Below are 25,038 nucleotides of genomic sequence, written 5' to 3' on the forward strand. Positions count from 1 at the left end.
TGTGCATCTGATTTGGCTGAATTTAAACCATAAGCGTTCAAGGTTTTCAGGCTGTAGACTGGCTTTCTCTACGACAATTTCTACGGCACCGTGACTTTTGTGTGTCACCGCATCTGCCAGGGCCTCGGATGGAGCCCATCACCAGCGAGAGCGGATGGTCCTGGCCTCCTCCGCCCCGCCCGCCCCTAACCCCGCCCATCCAGTATCTAGCCCCGCCCCGAGCCCCGCCTGCCCATCCGACACTCGGCGCTCGGCTACCCGGCGGATCAACGCCCTCGGCGCTCCTAGCGGGCGGAAGTGGACAGCCGGCTGTCGGTGCCACTGCCCGAGAGCTCTGGGCGAGCGCGGCCGGGACGGCGTCCGAGCAGGCAGGAGGGCCAGCGGCAGGCTGAGGTACGTTTCGGATCCTGGCGGCCCTGGCCGGGGGCCACCGAGAGGCGCGTAGAGGCGGTGCGGCGGGCTCGCTTGCTCCTGGAGATGCGGGTGGGAGTGGCGGGCGGACGGCCTGTGCTTGTGTTCGACCCGCGGCTCTGGGCTGTGAGGGCGCCGCGCCGGTGCTCGCGGGGGGCGCCCCGGCCTTGCGTCGCTGTCACCGCGTGAGTCTAGCGAGGTGAGTCTGCTGCACTGGGCGTGTCCCCGCATCTGTCCCCGTCGCTGTCCCCACCGGGCGTTCACACCTGGCGCGGGTGAGTGCCGCGGCCGGAGTGAGACCGCCTTGGGGTGCTGGGTGGCCGGTGGGGCGGAGGCCGCCTCGGGGTGCTGGGGGGCCGGCGGGGCGGGGGCCGCCTCGGGGTGCTGGGGGGCCGGCGGGGCGGGGGCCGCCTCGGGGTGCTGGGGGGCCGGCGGGGCGGGGGCCGCCCTTGGCTGCTGGGGGGCCGGCGGGGGCGGGGGTCGGGGCTCCTCGGTGTGGGGGAGGGCCGGCGGGGCGCACTCCGCCGCTGCTTTCGGACCCCGCAGGCCCGGTCCCCGGATGCAGGAACAGTGTCTCCATTCCGATAAAACACGGCTCCCGAAAGAGCCTGCCTGTCTTTACATGTAGCTAGGTTTAATTGCTCAAGGTTAATGATTGTGAGAACGTTTTGTTTTATCTTGTTCACGAATCTGAGTAAAACCTACAAGGAAAACTTAAAAAAAAAAAAAATGCTGTAAAAACCAGCCACCCTTAATGAATCGTTTGGGTGCACGATATCGGGAAGCTGGTTGTAACTCAGATTAACGCGACTCGATCTTTTTTATTTTATTTTTTATTCGCGGATCGGTCCTCTAACGAGTAATAATATTTTGTTCACATTCCGGTCTGGCTCAGTGTAACTGAGTAACAACAGAGAAACTGAGATCCAAAAGCTGCTGAAGGGTCACCTGTGTGCTCCAAGCTCTTGGGTTGGAAGGGTGATCATAGGAAGACGATGATGTAGGCTTCCTGCTTCGGTGGTCTCTTCTGGTTTAAGTAGAAACTTAATTTTTAAGCAGAAAAGCAGAGAAGATTCCCCCCAAGGGTAACTTGGAACAATTGGAAGTTTCAGAAAGTGATTTTTTCCCTCTTGTCAAGCATTTAATTTCCCATACTTAATATCATTTTTGAACTATTCTCTTCTGAAAGGACAGTTGTTAGTCTGCTAAGTTAAATGTCCAACTTACAGATACTTGAGAGCCTGTTCTATACATCTTATGGGAAAAAGAAATTGGTACTAAAAAAAAAAAAGCGTTGCAGAGGCAGTCTTTTCATGAAGGACTTCGGACAGTTTCTCCTGCCAAACAGTGGCAGGATTAGGCCATCTAGGAAATGCTGGTTATACAGTTAATTTTTCATCCATTCTCCTGCTTGCTCTTCTTATTTATCCAGGATTACTAGTACAGCACCTGTCACATAGTAGGAGCTTAAATGTTTATTGAATAGATAGATGAGTTTTAGGCCTGTGTTGACTAGAGGGTTTTGAAATTGACTGGAAAGGGAAATAACTTTGACCTTTCTGCTAAGCAGTGTGCTAGAATGTAGATTGTTCTCAGACCCTGGGGGATGTGTTCATGGATCCCCTGCAGTGCCTGGTGAAATCCAGTGGTGTACTGGTGTTCAGTTATACTCCCATGATTCAGTATGTGTTTATGTTAATTTTAAACAATTATTATTTATATAAATACACAAACTTAAAGGAATTGTAGAGGAATTATGAATCTTGAAACTGTGGACACACAGCTGTCTGTCTGAAATTACAGAGTCAAAACATATTTTGGCTTAGTAGTCAAAGCATCCACCCATCTGCTTTATAGCCTGTTACTTAGCCTCTTTGGGCTTCAAGTGTCCATTTTCCTGCAGTCAAAGAATATATAAAACTAGACTATTTTAAAGAGTTTTTCCTGCTTTGAAATTTTCCGACTCAGTGAATTCTGTTATCACTTAGCACTTTTCTTATCCCTGTGTTTTCTTAGGGGCTTTAGATATTCCTGGCATTTACGTATCTGCCAAAAGAGTAAGCTTTTGCTGGACAGGGGTTAGTTTCAGTAATTTTTGAATCTCGTAATTTTAGCGTATGCCTGGTACATAAATGGGAATAAAATGATGTTAGCTTAGATACAGAAGGGGCATTTTTGCCATCCCAAAGATAGCTAAAAACTAAACTGTAGGAGTATGTGTGAATATAACAGGACTTCAGAGAAGGGAAGGATCTATTGGAGTAGAGTAATTGGGAAGGCTTCAGGGAGGTCAGGCTTTGATGGGAAGGATGTGGCCTTTCAAAAGAAAGGCAGGTAGGTGAACATCTGGGCAGCACACCAGGAACAAAGGCTCACTGACTGGTAAGTGGGAGCATTTTGAATTATGGAGTGACTTGAAGGTCAGGCATAGGAATTTGAAACGGACTCATTAGGCTTGTTTCCTCCCCTGAAAAATTCTATTAGGTTTGCTCAAAAACTTCATGAACATTCTTTAACTTAGTATTAGGGTGGACCATACAATTTGCTTTATTTATGGTTTTGGTTTTAGTAATTCCTTCTGCTTATTTTGTCCCACTTACAGTAAATCTTGGTGCCAATAATGGAAAGAACAGTGGATGCCAGGACTCGGGAAACCTTGATTTTAGTTAATTAGATGAGCTGCACAAGGTGGATCCAAGCAGGCACCTGGAATGTTGCCGGGCACAAAGTTAGCATTAGTAATTATTGTGCAACACTGAATTCATTCTCCCTTTGCTACTTACTGCATATGTGGCTTTTGGTAGATTTGGCCCTTAGTTTCATCTGTAAGCTTTGATGAATTCAAGGCCTTTTCCACTTCCAGAGTTCTGTGATTTTGGAGGGTATATGATTTTAACTTTTATAAATAAGACAAAAAGCTAGGCATATATATTTAATTTTAGTTTAATTTTAATGAAAGCCCCATGTGATTGACAATGAATATCTGGAGAAATCAGGGTGTCAGCAGGAGTCAGAATTCCTGCCAGATGGTCAAACTAGGAGATTTTAATAAAGGGAGTACTTGCCAAAGAAATGCAGCACAGCATGAGGGAGCAAAGGAGATAGTGAGGCCCAAAGAGAAATGTACAACTGGAAAGGGCTAAAGGAGAAAGTAGAGCCCACTGAGAGCTGGATTCACAAGGGAGGGGTCTGGTAATTGCCTGAGACATGCTTGGGGGTGAAGGAGCAGGACTGATGTGCTCCACCTGAAACTGGTCCACCTCTGAAATCCAAAGCTGAAACTTACCACTGTTTGCTTACAGTCTTTCATCTTTCTAAGCCCCCGTTACCTCAGTTACACCTGCTCTTTTACCAGGTCTTTGGTCACTGTCATACCAGTATGCTCAGTTGTATCATCATTCATCTGTATCATCTGGCTGGCAGATTCTCTGCCCTGGATGATCTCAATTCTTTACTTTCTTTAATGCTTCAACTGAGTTGCTGTGACCAGCAGGAGAAAATCCTAGCATCTAGATTTGTACCCCTATAAATTTGTTTACTAATTTCAACCAGCCATCAAAGACTTTTCTAGAATTGTCCTCAATAGCGTTGCTTCTGGTCTTTGCAGAATCTATTTGAAATATTTTCCACTTTTCTCAATCTCTCACCTTTTCATATAATCCATACTGTTAGTAGAGTTTAGAGACAGAGAGCAATAAAGCAAAACAAAAACAACAGTAGTAAAGAAGTATCATCCTCCTTTGAGTTCACATTCTCCTGTTAAAATTCTTCTCTGTTCTTCCCCAAACTTCTTGATAGAGATCAACTTGATTTGATAATATTGTCCAGGTTATATGTCTTGGGGGTAAAAGACAATTTTTTACCCCTGAAAAAAATGTTTCCTAATAAAGAAGTAATATTTTGTTCACCCAGTGCAGGTCTAATAAGGAGGGACACAGGTACTGTTTGTTGGCAATAGATTGATGAGTGAATAATGGTATATTTTTTGCATGAAACTACTTTTACTTCTGTCTTCCATTAAGTAGTGTTCTTCTTTAAGGTTTTTGTTTTCACTTCTTGGCGGGGGTGGGGTGGGGGTAGTAGAGGGGAAATGGGTTTGGCCTGACCTGTTTCATTTTTGGAGTGTGTGTGATCACTAGCCAGTAGAATGAGTCAGAGGACTAGCCACCTTTAGACCTACGGCTTTTGGCTGTGAAATGTAATAAAGGTAGTTACTCTCTAGGAAGAAACTTAGCCTATGGAGGCAGAAGAATTTATGGTTATTGGGGAATAAAAAGGAGACTTTCAACTAACATTTTTAATTAATATGGAATTCAGTGCTTGTTTTAAGAGAAGAGCCAGGTAATCAAGTATTTATGCAACCGGTTAGTTATGTGGGAGCTCTGGAGAGACAAATTGTCAGTCTTTTCCCTTGTATACTATCTTGCTTTCACTATTCTTTCCTTGTCACTTCATGTATATTCCCTTTTATCCCTTACCTCCCAATATTGTAGCAGAAGTGAAGGTATACCCCCTCCCCAAGATAAAAGAAAAAAAATTGATAGCCATTTATCAGTTATTTTTTAAAAAATTACTGGATGTTTTTCAAGTGAATTAAAACAAATACGCTTTTATTTAAAAACAGTATATTTCAGTTTTATTTTTAATATCTGTTTAGTGATATTAGAAAGAGGAAAGGAGAGAAAAAAAGAGAGAGAAACATCAATTTGTTGTTCCACTTATTCATGCATTCATTGGTTGATTCTTGTAGGTGTCCTGACTGGGATCAAACAGCAACCTTGGTGTGCTGGGATGCCGCTCTAACCAACTGAGCTATCTGACCAGGGCTATTTCATTTTTATTTTGCTTGTAGGAGTTACGAAGGAAAGAGAAAGCCAGAAAGCTGGGATGCTTTATCTTTTGTAGTACAAATTTGTACCCCATGGATTCTTTCAGGTTGGTTCATGGTTATATTTTTGTTTACCATGATTTTTGAGATGGAGCAGGAGAGAGATGATTAATATAGAAAACTGGACCAAAGAGTTTATGACTCTGTCGCCCAAGATTTATAAAATGTGTGGCAGAGGTGATATAACTTAACTTTGACCCTGCTCAGAAGTAGTAGAGTCTGAGTTTACAGAAAACTAAAGGAAGTAAATTACCATTCTTGAAGACCCTTTTCCCAGTTTCTCTGGGAGATCCCTCTGGGGCCAGTTTAGCCTAGCCTCAAAAAGCAAGTCTATCCTTGGTTAGGTATGCTGCGACCCTCTGAAGATATGGTGAATTCAGTACTTTATGTTTCTGGGTGGCCTGAGATACTAGTTGAGTATGATTTTATTGTTGAAACTCACTAGGCAGCTTTGCAACCAGATTTTTCTGAAGTTCTTTGGCTCCAAGATGTCTCTGGACTGGGTGAGTCTACCTAGTGCTTCTCAAACATTGATGTGCACATAAATGGCTAAAATGTGGATGGATTCTCACTTAGTGGGTTTGGAGTGGGCTCATGAGATTCAGTCTTTCTAATTTGCTCCCTCATGATGCAAGTTTGAGTAGCATGGGGAGAGGTGGGGTTTGGGAGTTTAAACATTTTTTTTTTGTGTGTGTGTGTGTTTTGAGGGAAAACTTTTATTTTTCTATGGCTTGATCTAAGAAAATAGTGTTTTAGTGTCAGGAGGCTTTCCTTGGTCTATTTGGTGAAGGTTCTCCAAGTCGTCAGTGAATCATAACTTATATTTCCAAATCCTGGCCTTAATCCCCTTAGCTGAGCTGAGCCTCTTGGGGACCTGACTGGTGAGACACTTGCTCGCTTGTTTGTTCAGATTTTTGTATGCTATTTATTTATTTATTTATTTATTTTTTGTTGTTGTTTCTTTTTTAACAGAGAGAGAGTCAGAGAGAGGGATGGACAGGGACAGACAGACAGGAACGGAGAGATAAGAAGCATCAATCATTAGTTTTTCATTGTGCATTGTGACACCTTAGTTGTTCATTGATTGCTTTCTCATATGTGCCTTGACTGCAGGCCTTCAGCAGACTGAGTAACCCCTTGCTTGAGCCAGTGACCTTGGGTCCAGGCTGGTGAGCTTTTGTGACCTCGGGGTCTCAAACCTGGGTCCTCGGCGTCCCAGTCCAATGCTCTATCCACTTTGCCACTGCCTGGTCAGGCTTGTCTCACTATTTAAATCAGCAAAATTCTTCTTAACTGAATAGGAAAAAAAAATTTTCTACAGCTATTTTTGTGGTTACATTTTCTGTTTTTCTTCCCTTTAATGTTACTGCTACTAGTTATTTTTATATGTATTTTAAGTCTGAAGTTATATAAAAAAAGTAATTTGCTGTCTTTTAAAAAAAAATTTTTTTTTAAATTTGCTTTTAATTGTCTTTTATTCTGCCAATAAATATTTTGGGAAATTAAAGATTGTGCCACAATGAAATACGGGAAAATTATAAAATTAATAAAATTTTCTGACCTCTTTTGAAGAAACACTTTAAATTTATCTTGTGTGCTTCATTAAAGGAAAAGAGGCAGGCGGGTTAAAACTAATATGAATCTTAAAAAAATGCATTTATTTAAGTAATTATTATAAATTATAAGAAAATGTGGCCTTTCCTCATTTTAATGAAATGATTTTATAATGGTAATTCTCTCTTTTGACCTGTGATTGATAGGAGGCTAATTGATGTTAAATGGATGCTTTGTTAATCCTTCATCAATGGCTAAATTGGTATGGAGAGTACAGGTCAAGGCTACTCTCACAAGGCCATGACCAGCTTGTTTTCTCAGGGAGGTTTTTCCCTTTCTCCCTTCTTTTTTCTCACTCTCCAATTCCCTCCACCACCCTCCCGCAGCCCTCCCCTCTCTCTACTGCAGAATGACAGCTTGTAGATGTTGCGTGCGAGGAGTTCAAGCTGGCGCTGTGTGGTCTGAGTGTGTGGTCTCCACTCAGCCCAGAGGCTGCTAACAGGGTGGATGAGAGAGCAAGACTGTTTACTTTAATTTATTTCAGATGCCGGAATTGTGCCCAGTTCCTCCTAAGCTTGATTCCATAGCTAGCAGCTCAATCCCTCACAGCTGTGGTGTAGTCTCAGCTCTGCATCAGGCCTCTCCCAGTAGGCACTTGCATAGCATCTGCCTGTTTGAATCCCTCTCCGCTCAGAAATGTTAATGACACTGCTGAGTGCTGTGATTATTTTGCTTTCTCTGTGTCAGATATATGGCCTTGAAGAAGTTTCTTTTGAGGTAGAGCTAGAGAAGTAAAGCAGAAAATTGAAGATCAGTGACAAAGTTGATGTATTTTTAGAAATTGGGCAAGTTTTTCTACAAGATTTGGATCCCATTAATCCAACTATGCTTATATAAAAGAATTTGAGCATTATGTGACATACTGTCATGTTTAACATTTTTAATAAAATTAACCAATTTAAGCTGACAGTTGATTCCTTGACTTTTTTTGAGAATCTGCATTGATTTTGGCATGGCCTGTTATTATATTTGTCAGTAGTGATAATAGGCTTATTTTATCATAAAGATTTGATAAGTTGAGACAAATGTAACTTTGTTTTTAATGCAGTAATATAAATTTAGGACAATATCTTTTTTCTAATTTCATTATAGATGGCTTAGCAGTAGTTATTGATTTTTATTCATCTTTCATTACTGAACATTATTGTTGAGAAGGTATAGAACTTTGTTATTTCAGTAAACATCTGTAATGTCAGTGGCCGAGGCCAGTCAGGTTCACCCTGGATTTGGGCAGACAGTAGAGACACTGTGGAGCTGGAAAGTGTCGGGCCATACCCGTTTTATTGGAGGCTCACAAAGACAGGTGAGCAAATAAACAACAAAAGGGGAAGAGCTAATAAACAAAGGAAAATCTGCTATTCGCAGTAAGGACAAGGGAGCAAGGAAAACCGTACCTCATGGTGGCAGGAGAGCGATTTGGGAGAATCACCACCCAAGGGAAGCACCCATAGCTTTGGCTATGTGCACACGTGCCTCTGCCATGTGCTCACGCACTATTTAGGCAAAGTGCTTGCAGCTGGTAAACCTGCAAGCAAACCTAACACAGCTGCCCCTCGTTCTACCCCTTTAGGGTTTGCCTCACAATCTACATGACAGGGTTTTTCCATGATGGTCCCTGGGTGAGGAGTGAGGTGGTACATTACAAATACCAAAACAGTACAGACAGCAACAGAATTACAAAACAGAGCTATGGGTGAAAGATAGAGCAGTCAGCGGCACCAAGAAAGGCAAACCGTTCCCCTCTGGCAGAATCCAGGCCAGAGTTCTGTCTGCAGACAGCACAGTAGCAGGTACCAGAGGCTGCCCCAGGTGGGCATACCAAACCTTATTGTCCTGCTCACCAGGATCTGCTGGTTCTGTGTGCAGCAGAATGGGAGAACTCTTTATGGGCCATAGAGAAATTTCAAAGGCGCCCTTCATAATGCTGTCTCCCTGAGCACTCACGGGATAATACACTTCTGTCTTAGCGGCCAGGTGCTGGTTGCCCAGGGAGTTAACTGGAGGTCTACCTCTAGCCCCCTACCCCACAGTGCCAATAAGGTCACCCATTGAAGGTGAGGGGCCTGTACAGTCCAGGGCCATGTCCATTGAAGCCGTTGGCATTTAAGGAGTGCTATTGGGGCAGGCAGAAGCATGATGCCCTGTTATCCAAAGCCCAGCTTGAGCAAAGCGTCCTTGGTGTGTATCTGCAGCTGGATGGGAGCAGCTGCCCAGTGCAGGAGGGCCTTCACCAGAGCTGCCCTCCCCCACTCCCCCGTGGAGGTTTCTCATTCAAAATCCGGAGTACTGTCCACAAGCAACGTGTCCGTCCAGTAAGGGAGCTAGTGCCCCCTTCCTGTTGCAGTCCCTACTTTAAGATTTCATTATAGCACTCAGTGATACCAGCAATTTGTGGGTGGTAGGGAACATGGTATTTCCAGTCCACTCCTAGATCTTGAGCCCATGTCTCACCATAGAACCTGTGAAATGGGTACCATTGTCACTTTCAAGGACCAGTTGCCGCCCATACGCAGCACTCCAGTGGTCCAGAGCCTGTATGACCGCCCTTTGGTCTGGGTTATGGGCAGGGTAAGGAGCAAGCAGACCCGTGGTAGTATCTATACATGTGACTGCATGCTGTTACCCGTCCGACTTTGGTAAAGGTTCAGTGATGTCTATTTGCCACCGTGTAAGTGGAACATGACCTCTCTGGATCTGCCAGGTAATGCCAGTTGTTTCTGTGGGTGCTCCTTGGAATATACTGCACCACACCAGTGGTAGTCAACCTGGTCCCTACCGCCTACTAGTGGGCGTTCCAGCTTTCATGGTGGGCCGTAGCGGAGCAACCAAAGTACAAATAAAAAGATAGATTTAACTATAGTAAGTTGTTTTATAAAGATTTATTCTGCCAAACTTAGCGAAAATCCGACATAAAGTACTTGGTAAGTAATTATTATTATATGCTTTAACTGGCTGTAACTCTGCTTTATAAATTTTATAAAGTTACTTCCCTACTTTATAAATCACCATTACTGTGGAACTGGTGTGGGCAGTTAAAAATTCTACTAACAGAGATATAAAAATGGGCAGTAGGTATAAAAAGGTTGACTACCCCTGCACTACACATTGCTCGCAATCTGCAAGTACCTCTGCATAGGACACAGGCAAGCCCACATTGTTTTTTGTCCCACATGGAGCAGACGCTGGTGGAGCCACTGTGTCACATCACCTACAGGTGCAGTCTCCAACCATTGTACCCTCGCCAAAGTGTCTGCCTTGTCATTCCCAGGATGGGGTAGAGCAGGGGTCTCAAACTCAACTCAGCATGTGGGCTGCAGAGCAAGATCACAGCCATTCGGCGGGCCGCACTAGGTCTACAAAAGGCAACTGTTACGCAACACTTTTCTCACTGCAGTTGAAAACAAAGAAAATCAGTACAACAAGCACAATCGTACATGCAGTTTACTCTGTGTCACAAAACGACCAGAAACTGTAGTTCGCATCACAACTGCTGTTAAGCTAATATCTAGCTAGGATGCTAGAGAAATGAAAAATACAAGTAGGCCCCTAGGCTTACTTAATTTTATCCAAAATATTTTGAACTTCATGGATTAGTCTGCAGGCCGCACAAAATTGTTCAGCGGGCCGAGTTTGAGACCCCTGGGGTAGAGGAACATGTCCTATGACATGGTATACTGTCACCTGCTTCTGGTGTCCAATTTCCCATAAGTCCTGTTATATGGCCTGACCCCATAGCAGATGGTGCATTACCATCCACTGGTTAATGTGCCAAGTAGCAATTCAAAGGGTCAGTCCATGATAGACAGCCCAGCTGTCAGTACAGATCACCAGAGGTGAAGGTTCATTATGGGCAATTAGCCATATGGCTTTTAATTCTGTCCATTGATTGCTTTGGTCTATACCTGTGTCCATCTAAATAGTCTCAATGGCTGGATGGAAAGCTATGGCCATCCACTTGGCAGGTTGGCCGCTGCTAGAACTATCAGTATACCAGGCATCCTCAAGGATGAGCATTCGCCCCTCCTGGTAGGGACTGACTTCAGGTTCTGCCTCCAGATCCCCAGCTGCACCTGACTCTAAGGTCGCATAGGTGACTGGACCCAAGACTTCCTGCAGTTCTGCTAATGGGCTGGTGCTAAGAGCACAGCATTGTTGCAAGTATGCTCCCCACTTGGCCAGGGTAGATGTTTGGGCTGTACCACTATGAGGTTTGGTTGCCCAATCTCTCACCTGTCCTGCAATAGGGTATGTGGTCTTGTCTGTAACTGGAGTTATGATTGTAATACTCTAGTGCAGGCGTCCCCAAACTATGGCCCAAGGGCCTCATGCGGCCCCCTGAGGCCATTTATCTGGCCCCCTGCCGCACTTCCGGAAGGGGCACCTCTTTCATTGGTGGTCAGTGAGAGGAGCACTGTATGTAGTGGCCCTCCAACGGTCTGAGGGACAGTGAACTGGCCCCCTGTGTAAAAAGTTTGGGGACCCCTGCTCTGGTGGCTAGGAGGGCAGTATACACAGCTGCCAACTGTTTCTCTACTAATGAGTAACGGACTTCAGCACCTTTCCATAGTTGGGACCAAAACCCAGTATGTTGCTGCAGGTGTTCTGTTTGTTGCCACAAGCCCCATCCAGTTTCTCCATATCTGCCCCAGCCGCAATTAAATCTACCCGCATATGTGTTTGGGTAACTTTCACAGGTCTGTTCCTCTTGTTGGTCAGAGGGGCAGCACAGGCAGCATCCCTCACAGTTTTGTGATTCCGTGCTACCTCTAGCTCCCCTAAATCTGCTCCCCAAATCTGTGTAACTGCATTGATAGGCTCTCCCACATAAGGATCTAGGATAGCCACTAGTGAACCAGAAAGGGCTGATGGGGCACTGCAGAGGATGAAATCCTTGCATGCTGGCCGTAAACACTTCCTCGTCTGGTCCACAGGACCCCGGGTGGAAAACAGCATTCTTCATACCTAGTTCCTAAGGACCTTTACTTACTCACTATGGCACTGCCACTGACTCACTGCCCCCAGCAATTCTCCAGTATTCTGCTAGACTGTACGAATGGCAGCCATCGCCCATTCTTATACAGTCTGGTTTCCTGGGTTGTCATGGCAGTTTTGAAGACGCTGCCTCAAGGAGGAGTGTGTGGAAATGGTGGCAATTTCTCCATCTCTGTTCCGGAGAGCATGACAACATCCACTCCCCATGTCCCACAGCCTCAGTAACCAGGCTGCCAGCGGCTCTATGGGATTCTTCCTGAATTGTGCACCCAACTCCAACAGCCCTGCCTGGGTGTAGGGCTGGACCACATGGTGGTTGCCCCTGAGTGACTCTTTGCTGCTGAAATTTTACCTTCTTGGTGACCACTGGCTTAGCTCTGAGTCTGTGGATGGCAGTTGCAGCCAACCGTTCCCCTCAGAAGAGGAGAAATCAGAAATGCCTGCTCCCGCCAACTCAGAGCCACTTTGCCAGCAGGAATGCAACTCCATCTTCCGTGCCTGCTTTGTCTCTTGTGGCTGCTGGCTCTCAGCCTGATGCTGACTCTTGAGCTCCTGAACCTGCAGTTTCTCTAACAGCTGTTGCTGCCAGTGTTCAGCTTCCTGGGCAAACCGCAACTCGTGAACCTGTAATTCCTTCTCCAGAGACTGCTCCAGTTCCAGGCGCCATTGGTGTTCTGCCTGCACCTCACAATGCAACTCTCAGACCCATTCGGCCTCCTTCTTCAGTGCTGGCTCCAGTTCACGCTGTTGCTGATTTTCAGCCTGCAACCTGCCATGCAGTTCTCAGATCTGCAGCTCTTTCTCCAGTGACTGTTCCAGCTTGTGCCATTGTTGCTGCTCAGTCTGCAGCTCATCCTGGAGCTTTTGATCTCGGACTGCCTCTCACACAGAGCTCTTGGTTTCCTCTTACAGGACTGTAAAAACCACCCGGCCTGTGGCCCCAAAAGGACAGCCACGGGGAACCATATGCTGGAGAACAGCGACCACTCCCCACCCTTCAAGGGTGTCGGCGGCTCCATACCCATCTGCTCCGAACCCTGCCCACTACACTAGATGTAATGCCAGTGGCCGAGGCCAGGCAGGTTCCCATTAGATTCAGGCAGATGGTAGAGAAACTGCTGAGCTGTAAAATGTCAGGCCATACCTGTTTATTGGAGGCTCACAAAGACAGGTGAGCAAATAAACAACAAATTAGGGGAAGAGCTAATAAAGGAAAATCTGCTACTCACAGTAAGGGCAAGGGACAAGGAAAATCGCACCTACGATGGCGGGAGAGCGATCTGGGAGAATCACCACCCAGGGGAAGCCCCCAAAGCCTTACCTAGGCTATGAACACGTGCCTCTGCCACGTGCTCACGCACTAATCAAGCAAAGTGCTTGCAGCCCGTAAACCCGCGAACAAGCCTAACACTGCTGCCCCACAACATGTATAGACTCAGTATCAGTTGGGATTTTGTATAATATAGTTTCTTTGTTTCCTGTCTTCCCTACAAGTTTTTCTCAAAAGGAATTGTGTTATTGATGATTGTTCACGACAAGAAGTCTAAGCCACTGACATTTCCAGAGGAGTTAATATGTGTAGCTTATTGTTGTCTTTCTTTTCTCCCTACTTTTAACCCCAAATTTCAGTACAGTCTTGTGCACTTAATGGTGGGAATGTGTTCTGAGAAATGTGTCATTAGGCAAGTTTGTCTTTGTGTGACATCACAGAATGCACTTGCACAAACTTACATGTTATAGTTTATTACACATATAGGCTATATGGTATAGCTATTGCTCCTAGCCTACTAATCTGTATAGCATATTACTGTATTGAATACTGAAGCAACTGGAACACAATGGTATTAAACATAGAAAAGGTAAATTGTCATACCTGTGTCGGGCACTTATCATGAAGGGAGCTTGCAGGACTGGCATTTAGGAGTGAGTGGTAAGTGAATGTGAACGCCTAGGACATTACTGTGCACTACTGTAGACTTTATAAACACTGTATATTTAGGCCAAACTAAATTTATAAAACAACAAGTACTGCATACTGTGCATAATTGTATGTGCTATATTTTATGTGACTGGTAGCGCAGTAAATTGGTTTACACTGGCGTCACCACAAACACATCAGTAATGCATTGTAGTAAGATGTTACAAAGGCTAATGCTGTCACTAGGTAATAGGAAATTTTCAGCCCCATTTTAATCTTATGGTGCTACTGTTATGCCGCATGTGACTATAAAGAAAGTCAGTTTGCATCACTTAGGGTATAAAGCCTTCCTCTCTTCCCTTAATGCTTTCAGTTCTTGCCATGGTTTTCCTTCGTCTTACTTGATCTTGAATCAGTGCGAATTAGGAATTTAGTAGTGTCAGATTTAAAAAAAAAAAAAGTTATCCTGTATTTTCTCTTGCATCCTTTTTTCTCTTTTGTATTATGTTTGTGGTGATAATGATAATCTAATGCTCCCCAAATTTCTGAAGCAAAATTAATATATCAACACTAATTCTGGATCATTTTTATCACTCCAAAAGGAAACTCTGAACCCTATCAATCCTTTTCCATTCCCCCTCCTCTAGCCACAACTAATCTGTTTCTATGAGTTTACATATTTTGACCTTTCATGTAAATGTAATCATGCAAGATGTAAATATTTGTTTTTGTCATGGCAGAATATGTTCATGGTAGCAGTCATTACCTTATATCTTTTACATTACCATATGTCTTTTACCTAGCAAGTGAAAATTGTGTATGTGTGTGTGTGTGTGTGTATAATATAGAATTGAAGTTATGTTTGGAAATTCAGAAATATTTAACAGGAGCTGTGAAATGCTCTAGGTTTGTATTTGATAGAAATGCCATGTGTGAGTATTATCTGTCAGTCAACCAGCCCTTTGCAGCAGTGGTCAGTCATGTAGGACCCTCTAGCCAGCTTTCTAAGTTTCATTGTTACTTTTGTCATTGTTACCAGTGTCATTGATACTTGTTTAAAATTTGATCTAATTTATTTATTAAATTCTAATAAATTCTAAAGCAATGAATCCTGATTGAACCAAATACCTTTATGTCTACTTCATTTTATTGGGCAAAATCCTTCAGGAATGGACAATGAGCAGGAAAAATAGCAGTGTTTTATACTAGGTAACTAAAGTGGGAGTTACTCTCAAGAACAGTTGATTTTTTTGCAAAGGTAGAGAAACTTTATATAGAGCTACAACACCTTGGCAGCATTTTATTTTTGAATTATTTTTTAAAGATTTTATTTATTGGTTTTTAGAGAGAGGAGAAAGAGAAGGTTGGGAGGAGTGGGAAGCATCAACTTATAGTAGTTGCATCTCATATGTGCCTTGATGGGGTGAGCTTGGGATTTCAAACTAGTGATCTCAGCAGATTAGGTTGACACTTTATGCACTGTGCCACCACAGGTCAGGCATTGGCAGCATTTAAAAAAATTATTTCCAAATTCATCTCTGTTGAATGTAAGTTCATCTTTAAATCTAAGAAAAGAAATTAGTCTTTATTTAGACTTTATTTTTTATAACTGAAAAGTTGGAATCTTAAATTCTCAGTACCTACTCCCTTTTTTTTATCAATATATGTGGTTTTAAATTTAATCATTAAACTTAAAATCAGTTTTGGCTTAGTTTTTCATAAAATTTAAGTATTTTTCTAATGCAGAGATGTATGAGGGGTAAAACTCTACATTTAAAGTATTTTTTGGTAAAAGGGGGACACAGTATTAAAGATCTGACTCTATACATTAGAATTTCTGATTTTCCGGTAATTCATTATGCAAGTAATTCATTGTGCAAGATTCAGTGTCTTGTTACTCCATGTGTCCTGCAACACAAATACTGCTGTATTGCTCTGAAAGAAGAAACAGTGTACTAAGAAAAATAATGAGGAGGCTGCCGAATATGCTAATCTTTTGGCCAAGAGAATGAAGGAGGCCAAAGCAAAATGCCAGGAAAAGATTGCCAAGCAATGTAGGCTGTCCTCTCTGAGAGCTCCCACCTCTACAACTGAATCCAGTCCCCTCCCCTCCCCTCCTCTTCTCTCTCCTTCTCTCCCCTCCCCTCCCCTCTCCTCCCTTCCCCTCCCTTCCTCTCCCCTCCCCTTTCTTCTCCCCTTCCTTTCCCCCTTCCTTTCCCCTTCTTTTCTCCCTTCCTTTCCCCCTTCCTTTCCCCTTCTTTCCCTCCTCCTCCCTTCTCCTCTCCTCCCTTCTTCTCTCCTCCCTTCTTCTCCCTTCTCCTCTGCTCTCCTCCCTTCTCCTCCCTTCTTCCTGTTCCTCCCCTCTCCTCCCCTCTCCTTCCTTCTCCTCCCTCTCCTCCCTTTTCCTCCCTTCTCCTCCCTTTTTCTCCCCTCTTCTCTTCCCTTCTCCTCTCCTCTGCCCTCTCCTCCCTTCTCCTCCCTTCTCCTCCCTTCTTCCTTCTCCTCCCCTCTCCTCCCTTCTCCTCCCCTTTCCTCCCCTCCCCTCCCTTCTCCTCCCTTCTTCCTTCTCCTCCCCTCTCCTCCCTTCTCCAACCTTCTCCTCCTCTCTCCCTTCTCCTCCCCTCTCCTCCATCTAAACATTGGTTAGAATCTTAATACATCAACTGTGACATGATTTTTGAGACAATATAGAAGGAATGAACTTGGGCTGGGTGCAGAGTCCATTGTAGTGACACAAACTAAAATATTTTATGGTTGAAATTATTTATTTGGGGTTTACTTTAAAGTACTCCCTCAACAACAACATAAAAATGTATTGAGGAGAGGTAGTTGGAACAAGAGACAAAACATTGAAGCTGGGTAATGGGAAAATGGAGGCTCCTTATGCTAGTCTCTCTTCTTTTAGGTGTAGTTAAAATTTCCATAATAAAAAGTGAAAAAAAAATCACATAGAGGATTAGAATAGTATAGAGCTAAAGCCTGGTTTTGAATCCTAACTCTGCCACTTACTAGCTGTGACTTTAGGTAAACTGTTTAATCTCTGGTAATTTTATCACTATTAATAAAACCATTGAGCATTTTAGAATGCTTACTTCCAGGCATCTTTTCTGTATGTTTTAAAATAATATATTAAAAATTATATAACAATATATTTATGAATATGTAATTATCTATGCTAATTAAAAATATGCATATGTTATATTTGTGCAAGCAGAAAATGTTCATATGAATTACTAGTTCAGAGCTTGGATTTCCACTGGATCCATTACATGAAAGAGTCCATCATTGATTTTTGCCAGGTTTGGAGCCTTTTTTAAGTGTTGGGTGTGTTTTGAGGAGCTGATAGTTTCTAAGCAATAGCCATCTGAGGTGATAGACCTGGATTCCTTGCATCTGGACTTGCAGGCTGTCCTCCTAAGGGGGCAGGAGTGATGCTGGTGCTAACTTGGCTTTGCTACAGAAAGATGGTAGCCATCAAGCACAAGTTCAGACCTGAGGCCTCCAGGTTTTGGACAAGTGTCACGTTTTTATTGAAGCTCTTGGTGCTTGGGCAAGAGACATCAGTTGGGCAGATATTCCCTTTCCTCACAGTACGCTTTAGTTTAGAAAAGATCACTTGATAGGCAAGCTGCAATTTCCCCAAATATCTGGTTTACAGATTGTCCCATGGAAGCTTCATATAATATATTATATAGTTTTATGTAATTTTAATATGTATAGAAAGAATTTCTGGAAGTGTTCTAAAATTTTAAATGGTTAGCTAAATATATATATGTGTTAAATATATATCGTATATACATGCACATATATAGTTTATATATAAACTAAAAAATATATATATATTTTACAGACATTCTTGGAGATATTGTGGATTTGGTCTAGATCACCACAATAAAGTGTGCCACAGAGACTTTTTTGGTTTACCAGTTATGTTTATACTGTAGTCTCTTAAGTGTGTAATAGCATTATACAAAAAAAGCAATGTATGTACCTTAATTAAAAATACTTTATTGCTAAAAAATACTAGCTTTCATTTGGGCACTCAGCAAGTTATAATCCTTTTGCTGGTAGAGAGTCTTTTTTAAAAAAATATTTTTTATTTATGGTTGACATACAATATTATATCAGTTTTAGGTATACAACATAGTGATTAGATATATATTTTGTACCTTATGAATAAGCACTCTGATCACCCATCTTGAACCATACATAGTTATGATAGTATTGACTATATTACATATTTATGCTGTGTTTTATATCCCCTTGACTTTTTACAACTGGAAATTTGTACTTCCTCATCTCTTTGACCTTATTTACACATCACCCCAACCACTCTAACATTGGGCAACCATTAATTTGTTCTATGAGTTCATTTTTTTCATTTCTTTTTATTTTTAATTAAGTGAGAGTCAGGGAGGCAGAGAGACAGACTCCTGCATGCACCCTGACAAGGATTCACCCAGCAACCCCTGTCTGGGGCTGATGCTCTGCCCATCTGGGGCTGCTGCTATTTTAGTACCGGAGGTGAGGCCATGGAGCCATCCTCAGTACCTGGGGCCAACTTGTTCAAACCATTTGAGCCATGGCTATAGGAGAAGAAGGGGGGTGCGGAGGGGTGGAGAAACAGATGGTCACTTCTCCTGTGTGCTCTGACTGGGAATAGAACCAGGTACTTCCATACGCCAGGCTTGAGTTCATTTCTGTTCTGTTTATTTTCTTTATTTAGATTCCACATCTAAGTGAAATAATATGCTATTTGTCTTTGTCTGACTTATTTCATTTAGCTTAATACCCTCTAGATCCATTCATATTGTCACAAATGGCAAGAAGTTATTCTTTTTTATGGCTAATATTCCACTATGTGTGTGTGTGTGTGTTTGTGTATTTTAAGTGAGACAGAGATAGAGAGAGGGACAGACAAGGACAGACGGAAAGGAAGTGAGAGAGAGAGATGAGAAGCACCAATTCTTCATTGTGGCACCCTAGTTGTTCATTGATTGTGTTCTCATATGTGCCTTGGCCAGGGAGCTCTAGCAGAGCGAGTTACCCTTGCTCAAGCTGATGACCTTCAAGCCAGTGACCTTTGGGCACAAGCCAGTGACCATGGTGTCATATCTATGATCCCATGCTCAAGCCAGTGACCCCACAGTCAAGTCGGTGAGCCCATGCTCAAGCTGGTGATTGGGGTTGGGGTTGGGGTTTTAAATCTGGGTCCTCCATATCCTAGGCTGATGCTCTTTCCACTGCGCTACCGCCTGGTTAGGCTGTACCATATCTTCTTTATCCATTCACCTAAGCTGCTTCCACATCTTGACTATTGAAAATAATGCTGCGGAGATGATGTTAGAGTAATGATGGCATAGAGATACTCCTGACCTCTCCCCTTGAAATTTCAACAAATTGAACAACTTTAATTAATGCATTGAACAACTATAATGCAGCTGGGCTTGCAGGTGTGCCTGAAAGTTCCACGCCCCGAATGTACTAATGGTGGGATGGAGTGAAAAGGGGGCAGAAGATAAAACACAATCTTGGTGGGATTTGGAGAGGAGAGGAGGCAAACCTAGAATGATTGGGTTTTTTCTTCTCTGCTGCACTACAGGGATGAGGGAAGCTCAGGCTCTCTGGATTTTGTCTGAGGGATACAGAGAGGGAAACTCAGAGTGACTGGGTCTCCTTCTGTCGGGAGGAGTGGTGAGAGAGAGGGGCAGAGGGGGAGATAAACCAAAGCGGTCAGAGTGTAGTGTCATGGTAAGTGTTCCCCCAGTCTGCAGCCTGCACTCAGCAGAGACAAAGAAAACTAAAGTGTAGTCCCACAGCCTCCCAGGTTCCGCCTCCCTCACCTTGCGGAATGGAGAGTGGCAGAGACAAACACCACAACTAGCTCTCCAGAGCCACTCTCCCCTGAAAAACGTAGGTGTTCCATGTCCAGTACCCAGGTCTGTTGAGACGTGGGAAGGAGCACCTGTAAGCCTAAGATCACCATTGTTAGACCCATAAACCTGGAAAGCTGAAGCAGTAAAGCCAAAGCTGTAGAGCTGAAGCCATAAAGCTCACACAACACGCACCACCCAGCAGTGTTACAGTAACATCTCAATGGATAGCCCAGAAACTTCACAGAGCTAAAAGTTGTAATACAGTGACACCTACTGGAAGAAATTTCTCAAAACCAAAATTTTATTTTTTTCTCCCTTATTTTTTCATTTTTGAATTTCATTTTTAAAATTTTTATATTTTTTTTCCTCTTTTCATGGGTGTTTTGTTTTTGATTTTCTTGTTTGCTTTCAATCTCTTTTCCTGTGTTTGTTTTTCTTGTCATAATTTAAAATTTTTTTATATTTTATTTTTTTTATATTTTCAATTTTTTTAGTTTTTTTTTTTGTTAGGGTTCTTAACAATACCATTCCCAGATGCCATTGAGGAAGAAGAAATTGAATATCATGGCTACACAAGACAGAGAAGTATTTCAGAAAGAAAATGAAAAGAAGCTCCATCACATGGAAGCCTTGGAGTTAAATAATAGAGAATTCATAATTGAAGTTCTGAAAATACTCAACAAGGTGCAAGAAGACACCAATAGGCAACTTAATGAGTTCAGAAAACAATAACTTAATGAACCCAGAAATTAATAAACAAAACAAATACCTCACCAAGGAGATTGAAACTTTAAAAACAGAGATGAAGAACAATACATGAATTGAAGACTGAAGTCGCAAGTTTAGCTAATACAATGGATACAAAATTGATATGCAGAAGTCTAATGCATTTCTATATGCCAACAATGAAATTTTGGAAAATGAACTAAAAAAAGCCAATTCCTTTTACAATTGCAATAAAAAAAATAAAGTACCTAAGAATAAACTTAACAAAGAATGTGAAGGACCTATATAATGAAAACTACAAAACATTATTGAAAGAAATGGAAAAATTCACAATGAAATGGAAAAATATTACATGTTCATGGATTGGAAGAATCAACATAGTTAAAATGGCCATATATATAGCAATATATAAAATGGCCATATAAAAAGCAATATATAAATTTAATGCAATCCCCATCAAAATTCCAATGTCATTCTTTAAAGAACTAGAACAATAAATTACCAGGTTGGTATGAACCATAAAAAACCTCTACTAGCCAAAGCAATCCTGAGGAAAAATAACACTGGAGGTATCACACTACCTGACTTCAAATTATACTAGAGTCACGATAATCAAAACATGGTATTGGCAGAAAAACAGATATGCAGACCAATGGAACGGAATCGAGAGCCCAGAAATATAACAACATTTATATGGACAACTCATCTTCGACAAAGTAGCCAAAAGCACGCAGTGGTGAAAAGAAAACCTCTTCAATAAGTTGTGTGGGAAAATTGGAAAACCACATGCAAAAGAATGAAACTTGACTACAGTTTGTTCCCCTGAACAAAAATTAATTCAAAATGTATCCAAGACCTAAATATAAGACCTAAAACTATAAATTTCATAGAAGAAAACATAGGTACTAAACTCATGGACCTTGGCTGTAGAGAACAATTTATGAATTTGACCCCAAACGCAAGGGAAGTAAAGGCAAAAATAAATGAAATTGAGACTACATCAAAATAAGCTGCACAGCAAAAGAAACTGACAACAAAACATATAGGCAGCCAACTAAATGGGGATATTTGCAAACAACAGCTCTTGTAAGAGTTTAATATTCAAAATACTACATATAAAGAACTCAAAAAGCTCATCAACAAACAAGCAAACCATCCAATTAAAAAGTGGGGAGAGGACCTGAACAGATACTTTTCCCAAGAGGATACGTAGATGGCCAACAGGTATATGAAAAGATGCTCATCTTCACTAGCTATTAGAGAAATGAAAATGTAAACTATAATGAGATACCACCTCACCCCTGTTAGATTGGCTATTATCAACAAGACAGAAAATAACAAGTGTTAGGCTGTGGAGAAAAAGGAACCCTCATTCACTGCTGTTGGGAATGCAAATTAGAATGACTATTATGGAAGAAAGTATGGTGGTTCCTCAAAAAATCAAGAATAGAATTATCATATGACCCAGCAATCCCTCTACCTGCAAAACTCGAAAACATTAGTATGTAGAGACACATACACCCCCATGTTCATTGCAGCATTATTTACATTACACACACACACACAATGGAATACTAGTCAGCCATAAGAAACAATGACATAGTGAAATTTTCAACAACAGATCAGGGGTCAGGAACTTTTTTGGCCTAGAGAGCCATGAATGCCACATATTTAAAAATGTAATTCTGTGAGAGCCATACAATATGTTTAACACTAAATACAAGTAAATGTGTGCATTTTATGTAAGACCAACACTTTTAAAGTACAATAAGTCTCTGAATTCTTTTTAATAACGTTGTTATGCTGTTGCTAACCAATGATGAATAAAGTACTTCTTTACCATTAATGTGACTTCTGGTACTGCATGGTTTTGCTGATGGCTTTGTAGTCTGGTTGATGCGTGGTGAGGTTAAGCTTCATGCAGGCGTTGAGACTTCCATCTATTAAACATGATTGTAGGTTGGTCTTAAGGTTCTTTAGATGTCATGCATACGTAGAGCCAAACATTATCAGTACAGCAATACTCACATGCTGCAGTGTGTGGTATGTGACGGGAAGTGCATTTCAAGTTTTGACAATCAGCTGGTCTGCGGGTTGAAATTTTTTCATTTCTCCCCACTTGTGTTTGCTCACCAACTCTGCTTGCTGTCGTGCAAGTCTTTCCAAATCTTCATTCAGTGTCTTTAACTTATTCACCCACATGTCTGAGGCCTTCAGGTCAGCAGCTTTTAGCTCAAAACCTCTAATGGAGACACTGGGGATGTAACTCAGGTCGGTGCTGTCCACTGCACACTCATGTGGATGGTTGATGAACTTAAAAAGACAAGTGCGCTCACAAAATTCTCCAAAGCGCTCTTTGAATGACTGCAGGAGATTAGATGTGAAGCCTGCTAGCTGCTGGAGATTAAGATGTTGAGAAGTGTCACTTGCTGTGCATGCATCTTTAAACTCTCCCAGTTTTTCAAAGTGTAGTCAACAACCTGTTTCAGTGTCCGCGATGAAGAGTTCCAGCTTGTTTTCAAATTAAAACACTGCTTGTTGAAGGGATAAGACTGTATTTCCAATGCCTTGCATTTTCACATTGAGCTGGTTCAGATGTTCAGTCATGTCCATGAGATAGTAAAACTTCAGGAGCCACTCAGTGTTAGTTAACTCAGGGTGCTTGACAGTTTTCATTTCAAGAAAAGTCCAGATTTTGCTCAGACAAGCCGCAAAAGGGCTGAGCACCTTCCCTCTTGACAACCAATGCACATTGCTGTGCAGAAGCATAGCAGGATAATTATTCCCAACTTCATCCAGCAGTGTTTTAAACTGGCGATCATTTAAAGCTCGGGCAACAATAAAGTTGACCACCTGAATGACCACCGACATCACCTCACCACGCTGCTCACCACACATCTGAGCACAAAGTGCCTCCTGATGTAGGATGTAGTGAAAACTTAGGATGGGTCTCTTTTCATGTTCACGAAGAAGTGCTACGAATCCTCTGTTTTTCCCCACCATGCACGGAGCACCATCAGTACATACCGAAATAAGTTTATTCATCGGTAGATTTTTTTCTTTAGCGAACTCAGTGTAAGACTTGAATAAATCCTCCCCTCTTGTTGTCTCTTTCATAGGCAAAACAGCAAACTTTCCTCAGGTAGTGTGTCACCGACAGCATACCTTGCAATCACGCTGAACTGGGATAAATGGCTTACGGCTGTTGACTCACCAAAGCAAGAGAAAACAATGGTGCTGCATTTATGTCTTTCACTTGTGTTGCCTCAATTTGATTTGCCATCATGACGATACAGTCATGAACAGTTCTTGCCGACAGAGACATGTCTTTTGTTCGTTTGATTATCTTGTCTTTATCCGAAAAGTCGTCAAAAAGTTCATTGGCAATATCAAGCATTAATGTTTTGACATACTTTCATCTGTGAATGGCTTTCCATTTTTCAGAATTGCTAAAGCACCAGCATAGCTAGCCAAATTCCAGTCACCTTTTGGGTCCAAACACAGAGTTGCTGCTGACTATCTTGCTCTCTGCACAGTAGCTCTTGACATGCTTTCTTCCTGCTGTCCCCCGCTGGATATTTTGATGCAAATGTAGCATGGCATGTATTGAAGTGCCGTTTTATATTTGACTGTTTCATCTATGCAATTTTATCATTGCATATTAGACACTGCAGAACCTGCTCTCTCCACAAAGGCGAATTCTTCTGTCCATTCCTGCTGAAAAGTATGATACTCCTCATCTTTTTTTCTTTTAGCCATCTTCTTCAAAGGGTTTCTGCAATTAGCTAGCTGACTACTTGATTAAAAGGAGGGAAGTTTACTTCCTGACCTCACAACGACCCGTGTACCTTACTCATTATCCAATAAAAATTTGGTGGTGTCCCGGAGGACAGCTGTGATTGGCTCCAGCCACCCGCAACCATGAACATGAGTGGTAGGAAATGAATGCATTGTAATACATGAGAATGTTTTATATTTTTAATGTTATTATCATTTTTATTAAAGATTTGTCTGCGAACCAGATGCAGCCATCAAAAGAGCCACATCTCGCAAGCCATAGATTCCTGACCCCTGACATAGATGGACCTTGAGACCATTATACTGAGTGAAAGAAGTAAATCAGAAAAAAAGCTAAGAACTGGACGATTTTATACATAGGTGGGATATAAAACAGATTTATGGATATATTATAGATAAAAGTGAAGTGGTTAGCAGAGGGAAGGGAAATGAGGGTAGGTGGAAGGAGACTTGAGTGAATGGCGAGGGCGGAGTGGTGGGGAGAAGGATATAAAGTGGGTCAAATATAAGGTGACAGCAAATAATTTGATTTTGGGTGATGGGTATACAACAGTCAATAGTTCAAATGTTACAGAATTGTTCACCTGAAACTTATGTACTCTTATTGATCAATGTCACCCTGTTAAAGTTAATTTTCTAAATAAAAATTTTAAATAAAAAAAAAAAAGGCTGCAATGAACATAGGATGCATATCTTTTTTTTTTTTTTTTTTTTTTTTTTTTTACAGAGACAGTCAGAGAGAGGGATAGATAGGGACAGACAGACAGGAAGGAAGAGAGATGAGAGGCATCAATTATCAGTTTTTCATTGCGACA

At 42.1% G+C, this 25,038-nt stretch overlaps 1 protein-coding gene across 4 annotated transcripts in view; it reads left to right on the forward strand.

Moving 5' to 3' along the window:
- Positions 1-260: 260 nt before the first annotated feature.
- EXOC2 (exocyst complex component 2) overlaps positions 261-25,038 on the forward strand; it is a 191,481-nt gene continuing 166,703 nt past the window's right edge. Inside the window, exons 1-2 of one of the 4 annotated variants that reach the window (XM_066268537.1) lie at positions 273-393; positions 24,431-24,583. Coding sequence is in view for 1 of the 4 variants with exons in the window: in XM_066268534.1 (XP_066124631.1) it covers positions 24,347-24,359 (13 nt within the window). In the remaining 3 variants the exon portion in view is untranslated. Of the gene's footprint in view, positions 394-474; positions 611-24,271; positions 24,360-24,430; positions 24,584-25,038 lie in introns of those variants that run through there. The other 3 variants (XM_066268535.1, XM_066268538.1, XM_066268534.1) reach the window with 3 other exon arrangements.

This window comes from Saccopteryx bilineata, chromosome 3, assembly GCF_036850765.1.
Source record: "Saccopteryx bilineata isolate mSacBil1 chromosome 3, mSacBil1_pri_phased_curated, whole genome shotgun sequence".
In the NCBI taxonomy this organism is placed as follows: domain Eukaryota; kingdom Metazoa; phylum Chordata; class Mammalia; order Chiroptera; family Emballonuridae; genus Saccopteryx; species Saccopteryx bilineata.